The 21570-nt window shown below is 26.8% G+C and overlaps 8 protein-coding genes and 1 pseudogene across 9 annotated transcripts; 4 read left to right on the plus strand and 5 right to left on the minus strand. All coding sequences in view use genetic code 12, as the record gives it.

Annotated features, from left to right (window-relative positions):
• Positions 1-81: 81 nt before the first annotated feature.
• KGF55_005564 (uncharacterized protein) lies at positions 82-2037 on the minus strand (the record flags this gene model as incomplete). Its single annotated transcript, XM_051760590.1, has 1 exon — positions 82-2037. One exon carries the CDS (start codon positions 2035-2037, stop codon positions 82-84), a length of 1956 nt encoding a protein of 651 aa, XP_051611733.1.
• Positions 2038-2182: 145 nt separating this feature from the next.
• Positions 2183-3441, plus strand: KGF55_005565 (annotated as a pseudogene). The gene is made up of 2 exons: positions 2183-3318; positions 3435-3441. Coding segments are annotated over exons 1-2 (1143 nt in total).
• A 112-nt stretch (positions 3442-3553) lies between these two features.
• KGF55_005566 (uncharacterized protein) lies at positions 3554-7508 on the minus strand (the record flags this gene model as incomplete). Its single annotated transcript, XM_051760591.1, has 2 exons — positions 3554-4904; positions 5065-7508. 2 exons carry the CDS (start codon positions 7506-7508, stop codon positions 3554-3556), a joined length of 3795 nt encoding a protein of 1264 aa, XP_051611734.1.
• Positions 7509-7697: 189 nt separating this feature from the next.
• On the plus strand, positions 7698-9020 carry RPT2 (proteasome regulatory particle base subunit; the record flags this gene model as incomplete). The annotated part of the gene is made up of 1 exon (XM_051760593.1): positions 7698-9020. One exon carries the CDS (start codon positions 7698-7700, stop codon positions 9018-9020), a length of 1323 nt encoding a protein of 440 aa, XP_051611735.1.
• A 53-nt stretch (positions 9021-9073) lies between these two features.
• Positions 9074-10312, plus strand: TIM44 (protein translocase subunit; the record flags this gene model as incomplete). Its single annotated transcript, XM_051760594.1, has 1 exon — positions 9074-10312. One exon carries the CDS (start codon positions 9074-9076, stop codon positions 10310-10312), a length of 1239 nt encoding a protein of 412 aa, XP_051611736.1.
• Positions 10313-10397: 85 nt separating this feature from the next.
• Positions 10398-11696, plus strand: GLO3 (ADP-ribosylation factor GTPase-activating protein; the record flags this gene model as incomplete). Its single annotated transcript, XM_051760595.1, has 1 exon — positions 10398-11696. The coding sequence occupies one exon, from the start codon at positions 10398-10400 to the stop codon at positions 11694-11696; it is 1299 nt and encodes a 432-aa protein (XP_051611737.1).
• Positions 11697-12014: 318 nt separating this feature from the next.
• Positions 12015-16088, minus strand: KGF55_005570 (uncharacterized protein; the record flags this gene model as incomplete). The annotated part of the gene is made up of 1 exon (XM_051760596.1): positions 12015-16088. The coding sequence occupies one exon, from the start codon at positions 16086-16088 to the stop codon at positions 12015-12017; it is 4074 nt and encodes a 1357-aa protein (XP_051611738.1).
• Positions 16089-19694: 3606 nt separating this feature from the next.
• Positions 19695-20795, minus strand: ETR1 (Etr1p; the record flags this gene model as incomplete). Its single annotated transcript, XM_051760597.1, has 1 exon — positions 19695-20795. One exon carries the CDS (start codon positions 20793-20795, stop codon positions 19695-19697), a length of 1101 nt encoding a protein of 366 aa, XP_051611739.1.
• Positions 20796-20855: 60 nt separating this feature from the next.
• Positions 20856-21509, minus strand: KGF55_005572 (uncharacterized protein; the record flags this gene model as incomplete). The annotated part of the gene is made up of 1 exon (XM_051760598.1): positions 20856-21509. The coding sequence occupies one exon, from the start codon at positions 21507-21509 to the stop codon at positions 20856-20858; it is 654 nt and encodes a 217-aa protein (XP_051611740.1).
• Positions 21510-21570: the final 61 nt, after the last annotated feature.

Raw genomic sequence — 21570 nt, forward strand, 5'->3', positions numbered from 1 at the left:
ATTTAGAGAGACAATTATTTTAAAGCTACGGAAAGGTGAAAATAAATTTAATATTAATGATATAAAACCTATAGAATCCTCCTAATACATTGTGAAATTTTTCAAATGATATTGATATAATTTAACATATTTTTCTTTATCAATAAATTCAATCCCATCTTTTTTAGCTGTGATATTTTTTAAAATTATTGAATAAATATTAAAAATCCAATTTCTACAATTTTCATAATCATCAAGATAAAAAATCCCAACAATTCTTTCAAATATATCACCTAAATATTCATTTGAAATATTTAAATCAGAAATTAAAATTTTTTCACTAATTTCCTTTTGATGTCTAAGATTATTTAATCCTTGATGTAATTTATAAGCTAATGATAATCTACTAAATAATATATTTGAATTTAAAAAATTATGATCTTCCATATTCCATTTAAAATTTGGGTTTGATTTAGAGTAGTTTATTAAAAATTCACCTGTATATCTTTTCAATATACAATCACCAATTGCATCTAAATTTTGTGATAAAAAATTAATTTCAGGATAATTATTTGTTGTTATTGAAAAAGGAGCAATTAAAGCAATTTGAAAATAATTATAAAAAAATTGATTTTTTAATTTTGGTAAACAAGGTAAATTTATTTCAAAATTTGTTAATAATTGAGGTTTAAAAGTTTGAGAAAATAAATGATTTTGTAGTGGTATATTTTGTTCTCTTGTATATTTTTGAATTAATTCTAAGTAGTTATCATTTAATAAATTTAAATCATACTTTGGATTTCTAATTTTATTAATTTCTCTAAATCTTGAAGTAAAATTTTCAATAATTTGATAATAATTTTTATCTTCTAAATAATGCATTGAAATAAATAATTGTATAGGTGATGAAAAAATAATCTGTGTCATATCTTTATTTGGTTCAATTTTAATAAATCTTAAACCTCTATTTGCAAAATTTTCAAATTTATAAATCATAATTTTTGATCTAAATTGTTGAAAAAAATTCCATTTATAAAACCATTCATCAATTAACAGTTTACCAATAATTTCAAGGGTTTCCATACTTGTTGCATTTTCAAAATTTAAAGTTTCTTTTTGAGTTAATTTTAATTCAGGTATTCTTAATTTTGGATGAGATATTATAAGATTTTGTTTTCTTAATAGAATTTTCATATCTTTAGATTCTTTTAAAAATTCATAACTTCCAACTCCTGTTTGAATTAATTTATCATAATTTAAAAATTTAAAACCCTTTAGATGAGGATCAGTAAATTGTGATTCAAGTTCAATTTTCCTTAAAAATGCTTCTTTATCATATTCAAATGCTCTTTTTTGAAATTTTAATGTAGGTGCTAGTAGTTTTTTGGATTCTAATCGATTTTTCAATTCAAGTAATTTTCTTTTTCGAGAAGTAAGTGGTTTTACCTCTATGTCTTGGTTCTCTGTAGTATTTGTTTCATCTGGTTTAAGATTGTTATCTTCCACCACAACAGGTTCTGCTTTAATTTCTGATGTTTCCACTTGCACCGTCCTTGAAGTTGATTCTGAAGTAGTTTCCACTTGCACCGTCTCTGTTTTTGTTTCAAGAGTAGCATTCCCTTGCAGTGTCTTTTCTAGCACTTTCAGTTTTGTTTCTGGTTTTGTCTTTTCTAGCACTTTCAGTTTGGTTTCTGGTTCTGTTTCAAGAGTAGCATTCACTCGCTGTGGCTCTTCTAGCACTTTCTCTGATTGCATTACTTCTTCATCTTCCTCCTCTTTTATATCTTCAGTACCAAATGATTTAATCTGCAAAATTTTACCTTTATAACTAACTAAAATAGCTTTGAATCCTTCATCAATAATATATTTTTCATTTTTTAAACGATTAATTAATTTTAATATTGATTCATTACTTAATTTTGTTTGTTTTTCAGTAGATTGTTCAATTATAATTGTATTGAATGTAGATTTTGATTTTGTTGATGATGACGAGTATCTAATCAGTTGTAAAAATTTAAAATTTGACCATAATGTTGTATTTTTCAAACGTTTTATCATATCATTTATATTATTAGATTTAGTCGTATTATGAGTTTGCTAACCATTGGATATGTAGTTTTTGATAAATCAAGCTCAAGGTAATTTATTTTGTGAATTTTTTCATATCGTGATATTTTTTTTGCAACTTTTTAAACAAACCAAAATGACTGAATCAACGCAAACAATTGGTGTTGTTGGAGCAGGATTAGTTGGATGTTTAGCAGCATTAGCATTTAGTAAAAAAGGTTATGAAGTAACAATATTTGATTTAAGACCAGATTATACAACTCAAAATCAATCTAGACAAAAAAACTTAAGATCGATAAATTTAGCAGTTAGTAATAGAGGTATAAGAGCTTTAAAATATGTTGATTCAAATTTAACTGATAAAATTTTATCAAGAGTAATACCAATGAAAGGTAGAATGATTCATGATATAACTGGAACCAAGGAAGAATCTCAATTATATGGATTAAATGGAGAATGTATAAATTCAATAGATAGATCATTTTTAAATGAATTATTGATAGAAGAGTTAAAGAATTCAAATGTTAAAATAAAATTTGAACATAAACTTATAAAATTAAGTAATTTAGATCAAAGGCCTAAATTAGAATTTTCAACAAAAGAAGGTATAAAAGAATTTAAATTCGACTTCATAATAGGAGCTGATGGAGCTCATTCACAATTTAGAAATCAAATGCAAAAATATATGAGAATGAATTTCCAACAAACTTATATAGATATGCAATATATGGAACTTTATATACCACCAAACCCAGCCACCAAATTTTCAATTGATCCTAATCATTTACATATTTGGCCAAGACATAAATTTATGTTAATTGCATTACCAAATGAAGATGGTTCATTTACTTCAACTTTTTTCAGTCCATGGTCTGTTATAGAATCAATAAAGAGTAGTGACGACTTCCTTAAATTTTTTAAGGAGAACTTTCCAGATGCTTATAAATTAATTGGAGAAACTGCATTAATAGAAGCTTTTAAAAATAATCCAAGAGGTTCATTAATGCAAGTAAGTTCATATCCATATAACGTCCCCAGTGGTAAAGCACTTATAATTGGTGATGCAGCACATTCAATGGTTCCATTTTATGGTCAAGGAATGAATTGTGGATTTGAAGATGTTAGAATATTAATGGAATTAATTGATACCACCAAAGATATTTCAAAATCATTTATTGGATTTTCAACAATACGAAAGCCAGATCTTGATGCGATATGTAAATTAGCAATGGATAATTATTTTGAAATGTCATCTAAAGTTACAAATATTTGGTATATTACAAAAAAGAAATTAGATTATACATTAGGTAAATGGTTCACGAATAAATGGTTACCTTTATATACAATGATTTCATTTAGAGATGATATTTCATATTCAAAAGCTATAGAAATTGAAAAAAGACAATCTAAAATATTACAAAATTTACAAATTGGTGTTTTTTCTTCGTTGTTGGTGTTTGGTATTATTCAAGTAGTTAATGTATATGATAGATATAAGAGGAGGTAACTAACTAGGAGCTTTTGATAATTTATGTTTCTTCTCAGCTATTGAGTTCTTTAAGGTGTTTAATTGTTGTTGTAATTCATTGTTTCTTTCAGAAAATTCTTTATTAGCTTTTATTGTATTTAATAAATTTTCTTTCATAGTTAAATGATTATATTTTTGTTTTAATTCATCACGTTCTCTAACTAGTGTTTGTCTTTTTTCTTCCGCTTGACTTAAATTTTTATTATATTCTTGAGATTGTTGAGATATTTCAATATGAGTTGCTTGTAAATTATTAATTTTAACATTTGATTCATTTATCTTTATTTGTAAATCTTCATTTATATCAATTAAATTTTTTAATTCATTAGAATTATTATTCATTGAATTTGATTTTATCAAGTATAATTCATTTTCATAATTTATTATTGGTGGATTTAAATTTAAAATTTCTTTAAAATTATATTCATTTTCTGTTAAAAATTCAATTGAATTAATATAATTTGATAATTCTTTACCATTTAATTCAGATAAGTTTTGGTTATTAATGAATATCCATACAATTAATCGTAGTAAAAAATTAAATCCTTCAAATAAAAATAAATCTAAAATAATTAAACTTGTTTCAGTATCAAGTGCAAAAAATTTTGGTAATACACTTTTATAGTAAGTTGACCAATTTATCCCCTGACTTGCAATATGATTAAAACTACTCAAATTATCTTCTAATGATCGATTAATTTTATAAATTAAATCATCTTTTTTTTCAAATCGATATATATTATAAATTTTAAACAATATGTAAATTTGTTCTTCAGTAGATAATCCAGGTATATCAATTATTAAATCTGTAATATTTCCTAAAAAACTTCCACAATCTTTTAATTCATTATCTTGAAACATTGAATAAAAAATCAGTAAAATTTCTTTACCATTTCTTGTTTTGACAAGAGTTGAAACTTCTCCATTATATCGACTTGATTTTATTTTCAAATCATCAAGGGCGTGATCATTGATGAAACTGTAGTTAATATTTAATGTCTTTAAACATATTATTGATCTAATTGATTCAGGAATTCCTTTTATTATTTCATTTTCTAATAAATCAATTTCTCTTCTACGTATAATTTCATTTGAATAATCTAATATATATTTATTCCAAAATTCATTATCAATTGACAACTTATTGAACCTATTATGTTTTTCAATACGAATATATTCATTTGTTTCATTAATTTCATATCGCTCCAATTGTTTAACAATTGATATAAATGATAAATTATCTGTTGGTTCAAAAATTATTTTAGTTTGTGGAATTTCTGGAAGTGATCGGTTTGAGCTATCACTTCCTGACTTCTCATTAAGTTGAGGTCTGGCAGGTAATGGTGGAGAAGACATTGGAATTGATTGTAGTAGGTAATGTACTTATTTGATATTGTTTAAAGTAAGTTTATGGATATGAACGGATATAAATACGAGGTCACGTGACATATATGTTATCTAAAGAATGCTATATTATAAATGCTACTTACCTATACCTAGATCTTTTTTGAGGTTCCATTTCTTCAATTAATTTTCTTGCATCTTTCTTTTGTGATTTGAAGGTATCATTATCGATATTTGTAGTTAAACCTAAAGCACTTTTAGCTATTCCTGAATAGGGTGCATCAATTCTTTTAACTGGTGTAATCTTCTCCAAATCATCACTTTCAATTTCAAAATCAGGTTCCTTTTTTGAATGAAAATATTTTGCAAATTGACCTTTTGGTTTTGAAGATAATTTTTCATTTAATTTTTCAACACATTTTAATTTTGGTCTTATATCTTCTTTTGTTTCATTGATGCTTATATTTTTAACACCATTTACAACAGTTTCATTATGATATGTTGATAAAAATAATTCAAATTTAGTTATTGAATCATCTGATTTTAATTTATCAATTTGATGTTTAATTAAATTACTTTTAACTCTTGTGATATCAGAATCTTTATCAAAATATTTATTTAATAAATTACAAATTTCATCCAGTAAATCATAAGATTTTAAATAATTTTGTAAAGCTTCATTATTTATTTTATTTTGAGATTGCAGATGAACAGATTGATAAGAATCTTGACTTTGCTCTTCTTTTTCTTGTGTAATTGTTTGTTCTTTATCTTGTGAGTTTATAACCTCAATCTTTTGTTCTTTATCTTGTGAATTTACAACTTCAATGTTTTGTTCTTTCTCTTGTGAATCTGAACCATTTGCATCTATTTGATTCTCTTCCAGACCTGCTGAAATATCATCAATTAATCTTGGTTCCATTACAATCTCAACCACATCTTCATCATCTTCTAAAAGTTCTTCTGGTTGAAGATCTTGTTCTGAATGTAATTTTATTAAAATATTAATCCAATAAGTTCTTTCTTTACTTCTTTCTTCTCCTGAAAATATTGATTTCATAACTGCTACTTGAAATTTTCTCCAATTTGATTCACATTGTGTCATATTTTTAATCCATTTTTTAATATTATATAAAACATGAATTCCACAATCATTAAAATTATTTTGTCGAGGAACTCTTGCGTTTACAACTGAAATACAAGTTGAAGTAACTTCAATGTCATATTTATCTTTACAATAATCTATTATAAATTTTTTTAAAGGAGTTTTAACATTATCTCTTTTACCTTTTAATGAATCAAAAACAAATATTTCAACAACTCCTCTTATTTTTTTAGTTATTGGATCAATTTCTTCTATATCTTCATCTGAACTTAATAAATCTGGAAGATTTCTAATTATACAACAATACCAATGATAATCTTCATTAACAGGTAATATAACATATCTATATTTTAATAAATCTATTTTATTAACCCATTTTTTAATATTTTGATAATAATTTATAGGATTTTCATTTTTAGCTACTAATTTTGAATAAAAAAATGAATTGAAAACATAAGTTTCATCTGATTTTATAATATTTTGATTTACCGCATCATCAACAATATATCGTAGACCAAAATCCATTGCAACATCATTTATCCAATTATTTCGATGTAGTGATTTGAAATCTTCTTGTGTAACTGTAATTTTATATCCATTTTGAAAAATATAACGTAATGGAGGTTTGAAATTAGGAATTGGAGTATGTTCAACATAATCATTACCCGAAAAAAAAACCTCATCTATATCTATTATAGACTTGTCGGGTTCTTCAAGTGGATTTTCTTTTAAGGCTGCTGCTGTGGCAATTCTTAATGAACTTCTTGTAGCAGCTCTTGTCCCCGCTGTTTTCAAAGGATCATTAAATTTATAATTTATTAATTTTGTTTCTCCTTCTTTTGTTAATAATTTATCTTCTTTAATCTTTGGATTGGGATATTTTTTAAAATATGATCTAATTTCATCATCTCTACCATAATGACTAGCTATAATAAATTCACCATTTTTTAATTGTAATATAAATTTATCTTCTGCAAATGAAAATTCTCTTAATTGAGTTTCAAGATTAACAATAGATCCATCTAAAGGTTTAAATTCAAAATTCCCAAATTTAGATTTTTGTTCTCCAATTGCTAAATATATTCCATTTTTTGATATAGTTAAAGAATATGCTTTTTTACCATTTTTACGTATTTGATCATTTGGAAGTTGAAATGATTTTAATTTTTGAAATACTTTAATATCAAAAAGTCCAGCTTCTTTTGAATGTATAAGATTTCCTTCACAATCTTCTACTTTATTTGGTTCTTCTTCTTCTATTAATATTCTTTTTGAATCTAAAGATTGTAATCTTTCTCTGGTGGTTGTTGATTTTTTAACCGAATCTTCTATATTTACTATTATACCTCTTGTTAAAGGTTTAAAACTTGATTCATAACTTTCTGTTAGATGATCTTTTGGTTGTATCCCATATTTAACACTTGATGAACTCTTTCTATTTAATGAAGAGAAAGATTTATTTTGTAGACTATGAATATTAGACATGTCTTGAATAATCGTACAGTTTGTTTATAAAGTTGATCTTAGAGATTTTATTTTTTTTTTTTTAGTTGCAACAAACTCAACAAAAGTGCCACCGACTGCAAAAGCAAATCAGAACAGACATTAGTATCATTTACATTTTGGAGTCAAATCTTATTAATTAAAGTTTAAAGCAGTTTTTTTCACCTTATTATGGGACAAGGATCTTCTATGCCTGGAGGCAATAATCTCAACAAAAAGAAAGATGATAAAAAAAAGGAAAAACCTAAATATGAACCACCAGTTGAAACTAAATTTGGTAAAAAAAGAAGAAAAGGTCCTGATACTGCAGTAAAATTACCAAATGTTTATCCAAATACTCGTTGTAAATTAAAATTATTAAAATTAGAAAGAATTAAAGATCATCTTTTATTAGAAGAAGAATTAGTTTTTAATCAAGAAGCTTTTCAACCAACTGAAGCAAGACAAGCAGAAGAAAGAGAAAAAATTGATGAATTAAGAGGATATCCAATGGCAATTGGTACATTAGAAGAAATTATTGATGATGATCATGCAATTGTTTCAAGTACAGCAAGTTCAGAATATTATGTACCTATTATGTCATTTGTTGATAAAGGATTATTAGAACCAGGTTGTTCAGTATTACTACATCATAAAACTGTTGCAGTTGTTGGTGTATTACAAGATGATGCAGATCCAATGGTTTCAGTTATGAAACTTGATAAATCTCCAACAGAATCATATGCTGATATTGGTGGATTAGAATCTCAAATACAAGAAATTAAAGAATCAGTTGAATTACCTTTAACTCATCCAGAATTATATGAAGAAATGGGTATAAAACCTCCAAAGGGTGTTATATTATATGGTGCTCCAGGTACAGGAAAAACATTATTAGCAAAAGCTGTTGCAAATTCAACTTCTGCAACATTTTTAAGAATAGTTGGTTCAGAATTAATTCAAAAATATCTTGGTGATGGTCCAAGATTATGTCGACAAATTTTTCAAATTGCAGCAGAACATGCACCATCAATAGTATTTATTGATGAAATTGATGCAATTGGTACAAAAAGATATGAATCAACTTCAGGTGGTGAAAGAGAAATTCAAAGAACAATGTTGGAATTATTAAATCAATTAGATGGATTTGATGATAGAGGTGATATAAAAGTTATAATGGCAACAAATAAAATTGAAAGTCTTGATCCTGCTTTAATAAGGCCAGGTAGAATTGATCGTAAAATATTATTTGAAAATCCAGATTCAAATACTAAAAAGAAAATTTTAACTATTCATACTTCAAAAATGAGTTTAGCTGAAGATGTTAATTTAGATGAAATTGTAACAGGTAAAGATGATTTATCAGGAGCTGATATAAAGGCAATATGTACTGAAGCTGGTTTATTAGCTTTAAGAGAAAGACGTATGCAAGTAAAAGCTGATGATTTTAAACAAGCAAAAGAAAGAGTATTGAAAAATAAAGTTGAAGAAAATCTCGAAGGTTTATATTTATAGAGAAAAAAATGTACAAAATAAATTTTTCACTCTAACAGTACTTGTACATAGTCATGCTAAGATCATCGATACAGAGGCAACTGCTTCGTTCATTTCACTTCTCCCCTACTAATTTAAATAAACCACCGTCATCACCATTAAAAGTATTTCTCGACACTTTCAAACAAGAAGTTCAAAAATCAGCAGAATTAAAAGAAAATATAAAAGCATTACAAGATGAATCTGGAAGAATGGCAGAATCAGAAGCTTTTAAAAGAGCTAAAGAAGCATATGCAAAAGCTCAAAAGGGAAGAAGTGCTGCAGGTGTAGTTGTTAAAAAAACTGCAGATGCAATGGGTGATGTAGCTTATAAAGCATGGGAATCACCTGTTGGTAAAGGTGTAAGAACAACTGTTAAAACAAGTGCAGAAGTTGCTGATAGAGCTTTTGATCCAGTAAGACAAACTCAAATATATAAAGATGTTTCAGAAGTTATAGATGATGGATCTTCTAATGCATATGGAGGATTTTTAACAAAAGAACAAAGACAAGCATTAAGAGCAAAAGAATTAGCTAAAAAATTAAAAGAAGGATATAAAGGACCAGTTAAAGAAAATGAAGAAGCAGGTGGAGAAATTATAGCAACTGAACATAAATCTTCAGGTCCAACAACTGGAGAAAAATGGGAAAATTTTAAACAAAAATCATCAATTGGTAAAGCGATTGTATACCTAAAGGAAAAATGGGATGAATCAGAAAATGGATTAATAAGTGTAATACGTACAATAATAGAAAAAATTACAGGATTTTTTTCAGAAACTGAACAAGCAAAAGTTGTTAAACAATTAAAATATATGGATCCATCTTTTAAATTAACAGATTTTCAAAAAACTTTAACAAATTATATTGTTCCAGAAGTTATTGATGCATATATTAAAAATGAATCAAAAATTTTAAAAGAATGGTTTAGTGAAGCTCCTTATAATGTTTGGGAAGCAAATAATAAACAATTTATTCAACAAGGATTATATTCAGATAGTAGGATTTTAGATATTCGAGGAGTTGATATTGTAACTTGTAAATCACTTCAACCAAATGATATACCAGTAGTTGTTGTTAGTTGTAGAGCTCAAGAAATCCATTTATATAGAAAAGCTAAAACTAATGAAATTGCTGCAGGTACTGAAGATCATATTCAATTAAGTACTTATGCTATGGTATTAACTAGAATACCTGAAGAATTTGATAATCCAACAACTGAAGGTTGGAAAATTGTTGAATTTGCTCGTGGTGGTTCAAGACCATTTCATTAGAATAATGTATATATATTTACGTGTTGAAATTTCACTTTTTTTTTTCTCTTTCGACAATCACCAACACCAACACCAACACCACCAAATGTCTGATTCGATAGCTTCAAAAGAAGAAGCTGCTAAAATCTTTGATAAACTAAAGAAAGATCCTGCGAATCAAGTATGCTTTGATTGTTCAAATAAAAATCCTACATGGACTTCGATTCCCTTTGGAATATTTTTATGTTTACAATGTTCATCAGTTCATAGAAATTTAGGAGTTCATGTATCATTTGTAAAATCATCAAACCTAGATTCATGGCAACGTATTCAATTAAGAAATTTCAAATTTGGAGGTAATCAACAAGCTAAAGATTTTTTTATGAAAAATGGTGGATCACAATATATACAACAAGGTATAGATGCAACTAATAAATATACTTCATCAGTTGCAAATAAATATAAAGAAAAATTAAAACAAAAATCATTACAAGATGCTATTAAGAATCCAGATATAGTGACATTAGATGATATAAATGAAATAAGTTCAATAAATTCTTCAAATGATAGTTCAGATGATTTTTTTTCAAATTGGACAAAACCAGTTGTTGCTACTCCATCTCCTTTTGGTTCAATTGGAGGTACTCCAAATGCATCAACTGATGATTTATCAATTAAAAAGAAACAACCAATTACAAGAACTACTAAAAAGACTACTCCAACAGTCAAAAAATCAATTTTATCAAGTAAAGGAAATGGTCCTAGAAATTCAAGATTAGCTTCAAAAAGAATTAAAAATGAAGAAACTATTGATTTTGATGAAATTGAAAGAAAAGCAAAAGAAGAAGAAGAAGAACGAAAGAAGTTGGGATATACTCCAGAAGTTGAAGAGGAAGAAGAAATAAAGATACCTATCACAACTAAACAAGCAAACAATCCCACCACTCAAACACCTCCTTCTCTTCCTCAACAATTTCAAAAATTAGGATTTGGTATGACTCAAGGAGATAACACAACAACTACCACTAAAAACATTAAAGAAATTAAATATACTGGTGAAGTTTCAAATAAATTTGGTCAACAAAAAGGTATATCATCAGATGAATTTTTTGGAAGAGGTCCAAGATTTGATGAACAAGCAAAACAAGAAGCTCAAACTAAATTACAATCATTTGGAGGAGCTCAATCAATATCATCATCATCATATTTTGGAGAAGAAGAAGGACAAAATAATAATAATTCAAGATCTCAACAAGGTATAAATTTAAATGATTTAGAAGCAAGTGCAAGAGAATTTGCTTCAAGATTTTCAGGTAATGCAAATCAAGATATAGAAGTTTTAAAAGATGCTTTAGAAGATGGTGCTAATAAATTAGGTTCATATTTAAGAGATTTTTTAAGGTGATTGTTAGTTGTATAAATATAATTCATAGTTTAAACAAAGTGTTTGACACATCTAATATAGCTTATCCTGAGCAAGACTAAATTTGAGTATTTTTTGCATACATTCCATCATTTTGTAGGATTTTTATTCAAATTGTTCAATATCGGGGATCTCGTTAGCTTATACAAATTTGCTTAATTTAATCAATTTGAAGGAAATTGTTTTTACTGCGAGAGTAGATAGAGTTAAAAAATTCATAGTATAGATCTTGTATTCTGAACTCGATATAGTATTAGATTCTTATATGATGAATATAAACATTAAAGTAGAATTTTTCCTTTATTTTCTTTTTTTAATGTAATTAAGCTGATTGAAGAGATCCATATTTGACTTACCAGGAAAAAACGTAGTTTTGTGAGCTATGGCAAACCAATTTCTTTTAGGTAAAGCCACATCCATTGCTTTTGCCAAATTTACTAGTCTTCTTTCGTTATCAGGGTCCCATGTGAAATCACTTTTCTGATCTGCCGTAGCTTCAACATTATTACCACTTAAATCGAATGTCTTCGAAATAGAATTTAAAATGGGAATTTTGTTTGCTTTAGCATCTTTTTCACTTTTATCAATATCATGTAAGCTTGATTTAGAACAAAATTCAAAAGTTGAATTATCATATTCAACTACCTGATCTAGTTTTTCATTGATTCTTGACCAGTGTGACTTTAACTCTTTAATTGGATAATTGAATACCTGCTGAATAATACTAAAATCTTTCATCACTTTATACAATTTCTTTAATCTATCATTGTCTTCAACTGTGAATGAATCAATTAATGGATTGTAGTCTTCGGGTTCGATTACTCTGGTTTCATACTTTTTCGGCAATTCAATTGGTTGAATCATATTTTGATTGGTACTAATTTCAACATATCTTTTAGATTTAATGGAAAAATTCCCATATTCATTTTCTTCAACCAAATATTGGACAACATTTAGTTGATAATAATAACTTTGCAAATATCTCGAATTTGAGCCAGAAAATTCATTAAGTTTGACAATATCATCCCATTTTAATCCTTCATCTCTTTTATCTATGAGAAAATTCTGACGCTCAGTTGTCCAATTATATTCATTTTGATTATGACCAGGCTCGTTCAAATATGAGTTTAATGATTTTTCATCATATTTTTTTAGTTTACAATACTGAACACTTAAATTAAGGGCGCTTCTACCTGGAAACAACCCCCACGATCTAATAATAAACCATCTTTTAAAAACATCACCTATTGCCAAAAGTCTAAGATTTTCCTCCTTAGTATAGGCTTTGGTAGTTTTTACAACAAAAGGTAACTCAGAATTTTCACCGTCAACTTCATCATCTCCTGAATCTTCAATTTCATCATCTTCAAAAAAATCTTCTTGTTCTTCATATAAATCATCATTATCATAAACATTTTTTACTTCAGGTGATTTTTCTTTTGGAATTCTAGCTTGAAATGTAAATTGTTTTGAGTCCAGCAACCCTTTTTGATATGTTTTTTCATTTATAATTTGAAATTTTCCTTGATATTCAACTAAGTATTTACTGGGATTAACATAATTATAGTGATGTTGAAGGGATTGAGCAGATCTATTTGGAAAATAATTTTCTGCAAAAAAAGGAAATCTTCTACCATATTTAGCAACTAAGTCGTTCAATTTTTGTTCTTCTGCACCAGACCATCCTTCAGTTCTTGATTTAAATTTGAGCACAAATTCATCGTCAATTTCACCTCTTTCAAGTTTTTGTTCATGTTGCTTTTTTTGTTCCATTAGTAAAGCATGTTTTTTTCTAATACAGTCAATTGTTCTGTAATAACCAGCAATCAATAATTTCTGAGCAATAGCAGGAAAACCTTCATCATCCAGTTTATTAAAAATGATTTCTAATTCTTCTTTTTGATATTCTCTACTAAAAGCTTCTCGATCAACTTCAAAAAACCTTTCATTTATAGATTGAACAAATTTTTCTCTTTCAATACTATTTATATATTGCATGATGAATAATCTATTTCTGTGAAGTTTAGCAGCAATCATTCCATGACTAATGTTAGATCTTAACATTTCTTCTATTTGACTTTTTTCATCGATGTTTAACTCCGTGTAGTAATTCAAACGTCTGAGCTTCAAATATAAATTTCTTCGGCTTCTTTTTAAAATTTTTGAAATTTGACCTAATTTCATACCATCGTTCACCAATTTCAAAAGTTGATCAGTTTCTTCTATGCTATAATCATTTGTTTTATATCCTTCGGCTTTTTCTTTTTCTCTCATTAAATATCTTTCTACCAATTCCGGACCTCTTTTTATCATAATTCCAATTTCCAAGTACGATTTTTTTTGATTTCTAAGATTAACAATTTCTTCTTTTTCACTTGGTGTTAACAGACCTTTTTTGATAGTCTTATCAGCAACGTTGAAATAGTGATCTTTTATTTGCCAATACTTTCTAGCTGGAAAAAACATTGCAACTGCTGAAAGATTCCCACCAAAAACTTTAATCAATTTTATCAAAAGCTCATTTTCTGAGTTTGACCAAGGTCCTATATTTCGAGGTTGTAAATAGTCTTCGATAGCCATCGTTGGCAATTCTCCATTATCTATTAATCTCATGATATCACCATCTACACCATCTTCTTCGAATTCAGTTGCAGCTTCGGAAACAATTTCCTGAAGTTTATCAACAGCAAAAACATATGAAAAAGCAGGTTTAAGTTTGGAATATTCATTTTGAATAAATTTAAAATCACTTTCCTTTAATAACTTCAATGATGGTTGTGTTGATAATGATGTGTTATATGACCCTTCAAGAGACAAATGATCACTGAAGTTATCATGAAATAATCTAATTTTAGTTGACCAATTATTCAATTGTTTTGACTTATAATCATAATCAATAGCTCTTATTGACCTGGATGAGATAAAAGTTGCATAACATTTATCATGATGACCTAATGAATCAACAGCATTGTAATAATTTATTAATTTTCTAAATTCTTCACGACATTCTTTATCATAGTCATTTTCCTTAGGAATATGCATCGAAAAATTAAAATCTCCTGAAAAATGAATAGTAGTAGATTGGTCATAAGTGATAATAGATTTTTCATAAATTGATTTTATTATATCTTTAGTTTCATAAGGATGTCCCAGAACCCCATAAATAGATATCAAAAGAATTTGTTTACCTTCAACTTCTATAAGACAATCAGCTGTTCTAATTCTGTAAATTTCAGGAAGTTGTTTATTGATTTTTAATGATTCTATTACTTTTAATTTTTTTGATTCCTTTATTAATATACCAGAACGACTTGCTAATGATCCAACCACATGATTATAAGATTTTAATCTTTTGAATAATAAGTTACTATCATGATTTAATTCAGACAAAAAACAATAATCATAACCTTTTACCATTTTTGTTAAATCAAAAGTATTTTTTTTATTAACTAAATTTTTGGTCACATGATGAATATCATTTAATTCATTTGAAATTTCACTTTTATATAATATTTCTTGCTGTCTGGATAATTCTTTCAAAGCTGATGCTTGAGCAAATACTTCTGTTTTAGTAGTATCTGAATTAATGATCAATGGTATAACATCAGAAGCATTAGTTGGTTGAATATAAGATTCAGCAGGTGGATCTTCAGCAGGTGGATGTTCAGCAGGTGGATGTTCAGTAGGTGGATGTTCATCAGGTTTTAAATCAAAATTGTTATTATTATTTACTCCAAAAAATGATCCTATTGGATCTCTTAAAAGCATTCTGTTTTTTGGTGGTCTTTTTTGTTTTTTAATATTGTTGATGGCGGGGGTTTCTTCATTAAATTTTCTTTTCTGATGATTACCAAAGTTGGTTGATGATGATGATGATGTTGATGAATTTTCATATCCAATAGGTTTATCTATTTTTGCTGCAATTAAATTTGTTGATGATTTGGAAGTGATATCATTTGGTGAAAGTATATCTTGATCAATTGAAATGATACTTCTTTCTAATGCTTTTTCATTTAATTTTGATTTACCATTTGAATTAACATTCATTACTAAACCACTAGTAGGTAACTTCTTCTTGATGTCTTTATTAATACCCAATGAAGTTATATCCGAAACATTAACTTCAATCTCGTCATTGAATTTTGGACCTAAAGTTGAATTTGATGTAGTTTCTTCTTTATCTTCTTTATCTGAATTTTCATTATCATCAGGAATAGTTAATAATACATAAGGGTTTGATTTAAAACCTTCCATACCAGCTTGATTTGAATTTTTATCATTTTCAGAAGTACTTGAATTGTTTGAATTTTTTGAATACTTGGATTTAGGGATTTCAATCCAATCGTTTGGATCACCTTTTTTACTTTGATCCATTGTTGATTAAGTAGTGATTTGTACGTGAAATTGTAATAAAGATGAATATTGATGATGTAGATAAATTTCTTATAGATTAGATTGATTATTTTGGTTAAGTTTGAAATTTATTGAAAGATAAATTACATATATTTGTAATAATATACAATTTTATTTTATTTAATAAATTAAAAATTAAGTCTATAGATTGTTTTAAAGATTTAAAATTAATATGTGAATATGCATAAGTTAATAAAATAAATTTGTTGAATTTGTTGGTATAATATTCATTGTTAGTTCTTAATTTCAATAAATCTGATGAGAAGTATTTCTTTGAATAGACTCTCCTTCTACAGAGTTTCTTCGAACAACTTACAATGTCACTGTTCAATAAAGTGTTTAATCTTGAGAGACCAATAAAAGATGAATCTGATTCTCATTAATTTAGTTTATTGAAAAAAACACGTAATTTGTACCAGCATTATTTTTTCCCAATTAGATAATATGATGATAGATAATCATTTAATGTTGTGATGTGATGCATAAATAATATTATTTTAAATATGAAACACATTTTGGTAGCTTTCTTTTGATTTTTTTCTTAGGCTAATAATTTATTCACTAAACCAATTTTTCTCTTGTTTTTACAATTTATCGCAAAACACTTTCTTTCAACTTCTGCTTTAATTAATGACACTGATTCTAAGTCTTTCAAAAGGTTCAAAAACATTTATAGATGTGGGTTCAAAAGTAAGAGAATATATATCATTATTTTTTTGTATAGCATTTAGTTGTTTTACACAAAATCTTAATTTATAAATAAAAACTTTAAAACTAACTGTGATAAAAAATTTATTACTTTGCAACACATAATATATAGACTAGATAAGAATTTATACATTTATTTATTTAAGCTTTTATATTTAAAGTTTTAATCTATAAATATTATTTATCTCAATGGTGGCGTTAAATTATCGTGATTGTATTACTTTCATATAACCACTTCTAGGACCACTACTTTTATTGTTTAAATCTAAACTATGAATAAATTTACATAACAAGACAGACTTAATCACACTTTGAGTCAATGATGAAAGAAAGAAAAAACAAATTTAAACAAAATGCGTATGAACGAAAAATCTTAATTAAGGTTTAGCATTTGACAGATTAAGGACCATTGCATAATTTAATTTTACTTTCAAAGATTTTCTTCTTTTATAAAATTATCATTTTAAACTTACTTAGATAAATTTATATGGAACTAATTCAACTGGTAATAGTGAACTTTCCCACTTGTTTTGAGGAAAGCAAGTGCTCCATACATGCTCAAAAGTGATTATTTTCCATTTTATAATGTCTATAAGATAATCAAATTTGTTCATTATACCCCAACTTTAAACTTGAAAATAAAGTTAACCTTTAAACGTTTGAGTTTTTGTAATTTACTAAAAACTTTAAATTATAAATTTTGACGAAATATTATTTTTCTCAAAATAGACCATCATTTTCTTTATTCGCCAACTTCAATTTGACCGCTCATATAATATAAGGGTGGATGCTATTGTGGTACGGATGTTTTTTGAGTGGCGAGTGGTTGCAAAAGAAGATTCAATGGAATCAATCCATTCCGTTCGACTTGGATTTCTTATCAATACGTTCATACTACGAGTAAGAGGTCAATGACTTTGCATAGATAGATATCTTTACAAGTGATCTCTAAAGATAACGTTTGTTATCTCATAGTTGATTTCTTGAAAAAGGCTTGAAAACAATTAATAGCCAGGTGATTTTAATTTAAATATGTTTCAAAATTTATGCATTAATGGACAAGTCAAAAAATGTACAGTATTGAATTAGGAAAAGCAATTTGAGATTTTGTTGACTACAAATCGATCTACCTCCCATTTTCCTTCTCTACTTTTTTAAAACTATCAACCAGCACATTGATTTATAAGACAATTTTCATCTCGTTTGTACTTATTTTATTTGGGTAAATTTCTCTTTATTACAAAACTTACAAAAACAATCGAAATTTTAAAAGTTAGATTATCAGTTGGATTGAAGAAACTCCATGAGTTTTACATTTATTCATTTCACTAATTTTAGATATTAGGGAAACATGATATTTGAAGATCAAAACGATTTCAACATTTAATTAAGCTAGAGAACAGAAAATAGTGTGAATAAAATTGTATATACCTCATAAAAGTAGGTCATTGCACTCATGGTTACTAAATTCTGTCTTGTGTCTTAAGCTTGCAAATAACCTCAATTATCATTGACAAATTGTTTACCAGAATTATCATTTATACCGTTTGTAATATTTAGAGGTCATTGCACCATGGTTACTAAATTCTGTCTTGTGTTCAAAGCTTGTAAATTATCTCAATTATCATTGACTAATTGTTTACCATAATTATCATTAATACCGTTTGTATGAACCTTGGATAGTTCTTCACTAATCTTAGTTCCTCACTTGTTGCAACTTTAAGTTCTCCCTTTTAATGCCAATCAATAACTTGATTCAATGTTATTTGCTTTAATTCTTTAATATTTTTCAATGATTCAATAACCCAAAATCCAGCACTAGTAAATTTTCTAAAATTATATAATGATGCTTGGATAGTCCAATCTCTTCATATGTAGCATAATCAAAACCAAAGTTCATATGTAACATCATCAAGATTAATTTTCCAATTTGAAAACCAAGATGGAAGACAGTTATTACCTGGATCTTAGACAACCAATACAAAATGTTGTTGAAGTTCACCTCCAAATTATTCATGATTAATAAGATCTACAGTATTAGTATTCCTGACATCTCTGGTACAACTTTTAATAATGCAAGCAAAACCACCGATAATACAACATGCACCAACAATTAATGTATTTGGATCAAGTCTTTATCAACTAAATCATCTTGAACATCAGCTGTATTCCTATTGAAAACAGCAAAAGCTGAACTTAAAGTGATCATTGTGATCATTATAATTAAAATATTTCTGGATAACAGCATTTGATTAATACTTGTGATACAGTAATTTCTGTTTTCAGGTTTATAATTTCAAGATGAAATTATAAGCCACACATAGGTTTTGCGCTATCTGAGGTTTTGCGCTATCTGAGGTTTTGCGCTATCTGGAGTTTTGCGCATTTATGTAGTTGGTAGCATTCGTTGAAATTATCAATCTTGTAAACAAAAATCTATATCGTTGGCTTCAATTTTGTGTAACTATCAAAAGTACTTGATTTTCATATTAATCTCATTCTGTGGAACTCAATATCACTCAAAGAGGAAAGTAAAGCTTCTCTCATTAATCACCTAAACTGAGAAAGTAAGATGATAGTTTTTTCAACAAATTTTGATTAAACTTGAGAAATTGCTCTTCTTGGTGAAAATCGCTAACAAAATTGGTGCAAAATTTAAATGAACTAGACAATTTTTGGTAAAATATGGAAAGATGATAAAAATAGTTATTTTTGAAATTCTTAATAGGTTTTACCTTTAGATTACAATGAAACTATTTTCTAGAACATATTTTTAAGATTGATAAAGTTATGAAGCATTTTATTTGTCAGTAATTCAAAATACACAAGAAATGTACAGTTTTAATTGTTCATATTTGATCATTTATAATTAACTAATTGTTTACCGGATTTATCAGCAATTCCTTCTATATAAACCTTTGACAACTCTTCATTACCATCATATTCTAAATCCTTACTTGGAGCATCTTTAAGTTCTCCCTTTTCATACCAATCAATAATTTGATTTAATGTTTTTGTTTTTAATTCTTTATTATTTTTCAATAATTCAGTAACCCAAAATCCAGCACTTGTGAAATTTTTAAAAATATATAATGATGTTGGTATAGTTACTGGTTGCATTGACATACCTCCATAAGTTAACATTAAACCATTTGGACCAAGTTTTCTAGCAATACCTGAACTTGATTTCCCACCAACACAATTTAAAGCTAATTTGATATCACCATTAGTTTCTTTAACCCATTGTTTTATATTTGAACCAAATTCTTTTGAATTATTTTCTTCTTCTGTTATAACTTTTGTAGCTCCAAGTGTTTTTAAAGTTTCTTTAACTTCTTCTAAATTTGGTCTATCTCTAATAACTGAGATTGAATTAACCCCCAAAAGTTTCCCAATTTGAATTGCATATTTACCAACTGCTGATGTACCACCATTTTGAATAAACCAATCTTGAGGATTTAATTTTATATAGTGAGTTAACATTAAATAAGCAGTTAAAGGGTTTACTGATATTGTTGCACCTTGATTAATTGTAAGTTTATTACTTATTTTAATAAAATCTTTTGAATTTCCTAAAGCATGAGTTCTCCAAGTTCCAAAATTAACTTGACTTGGAATTACCCAATCACCTGGTTGAAAATTTTGAACTTGAGAGCCAATTTTTATAACTTTAAATAAACCTTCATTTCCACATGGAGCTGCTGGTTCTGATGTTTGATAATTTAATGTCTTTTCTGGTTTACTTGGATAAACTCCTTGAATTTGATTTATATCTGATGGATTTATTGGTGAAGCAATTGTTTTAACAAGTATAGAATTTGAATCTAAATTATCATCATCTATTTCATATTTTTGAGTGAATAAAACATCTTTAGGTTCTCCATGTTGTGTGTATAATACAGCATGAGCTGTTATCATAGTTCGCTTAGTTGTAATAGATGCAATTGAAGTTCTTAACATTGTTGGTTACTAAAATCTTATATAAATTTATAAAAGAGTTGTTTTTATATATTCTATGCACTACTTACTTAATCTTTGTTGTTTTTGTAATCTTTTAAGTTTAGTATTTTGATAGGTCCCTAAAACAAAATAAACAACATTAAAGAAAACTACCCAAAGTTCTGGTTGTATATAATTATTAGCTACAATTAAAGATACAAATGAAACAGTTAAAGATGTTTTTAATGTTGTTAAATACCCCTTTTTCAAACCACCAACGATAATTTTATAAATTCTAAAAATTTCATTAATTGGATTAAAACTTTTTAAATTTGGTTTATAATTATTTATAATTGCAATCCAACTTACAAAACATCCAGTTATTATTGGAGTTACTGTAAATAAACTTGTTAATAATCTTAAAATTTTACCTTTTGAAGTTAATGGAGGTGTGAAAATTTTATTAATTATTGCATATAAATTATGACTAATTGGAGTTGAAATTAAAGCACCATAAATAATCATATTAATCAATTTTGGACTAAAAACATGTTTCACTTTAAATCCTAAAATTTTTGATTCTTGATATTCATTGGTTATTGCTGATGATATGGTTTCATTTAATCCACTAAGAATTCCAGAAGTAATTGATTTTGTTAATAATGGATATTTCACTAAATATGTGAGGTACTCAGCATTGAGTGATCCAAGGGTAGATAAAGGTGCTTTAGACATCTTTGGTGGTGATAAAGTTGTATCTTTTTTTTTAAAAATTTAAATTGATTCGTAAATTGTA

The sequence above is a fragment of the Candida pseudojiufengensis genome, assembly GCF_024610245.1.
Source record: "Candida pseudojiufengensis strain CBS 10847 chromosome Unknown scaffold23, whole genome shotgun sequence".
NCBI classification, from domain to species: domain Eukaryota; kingdom Fungi; phylum Ascomycota; class Pichiomycetes; order Serinales; family Debaryomycetaceae; genus Lodderomyces; species Lodderomyces pseudojiufengensis.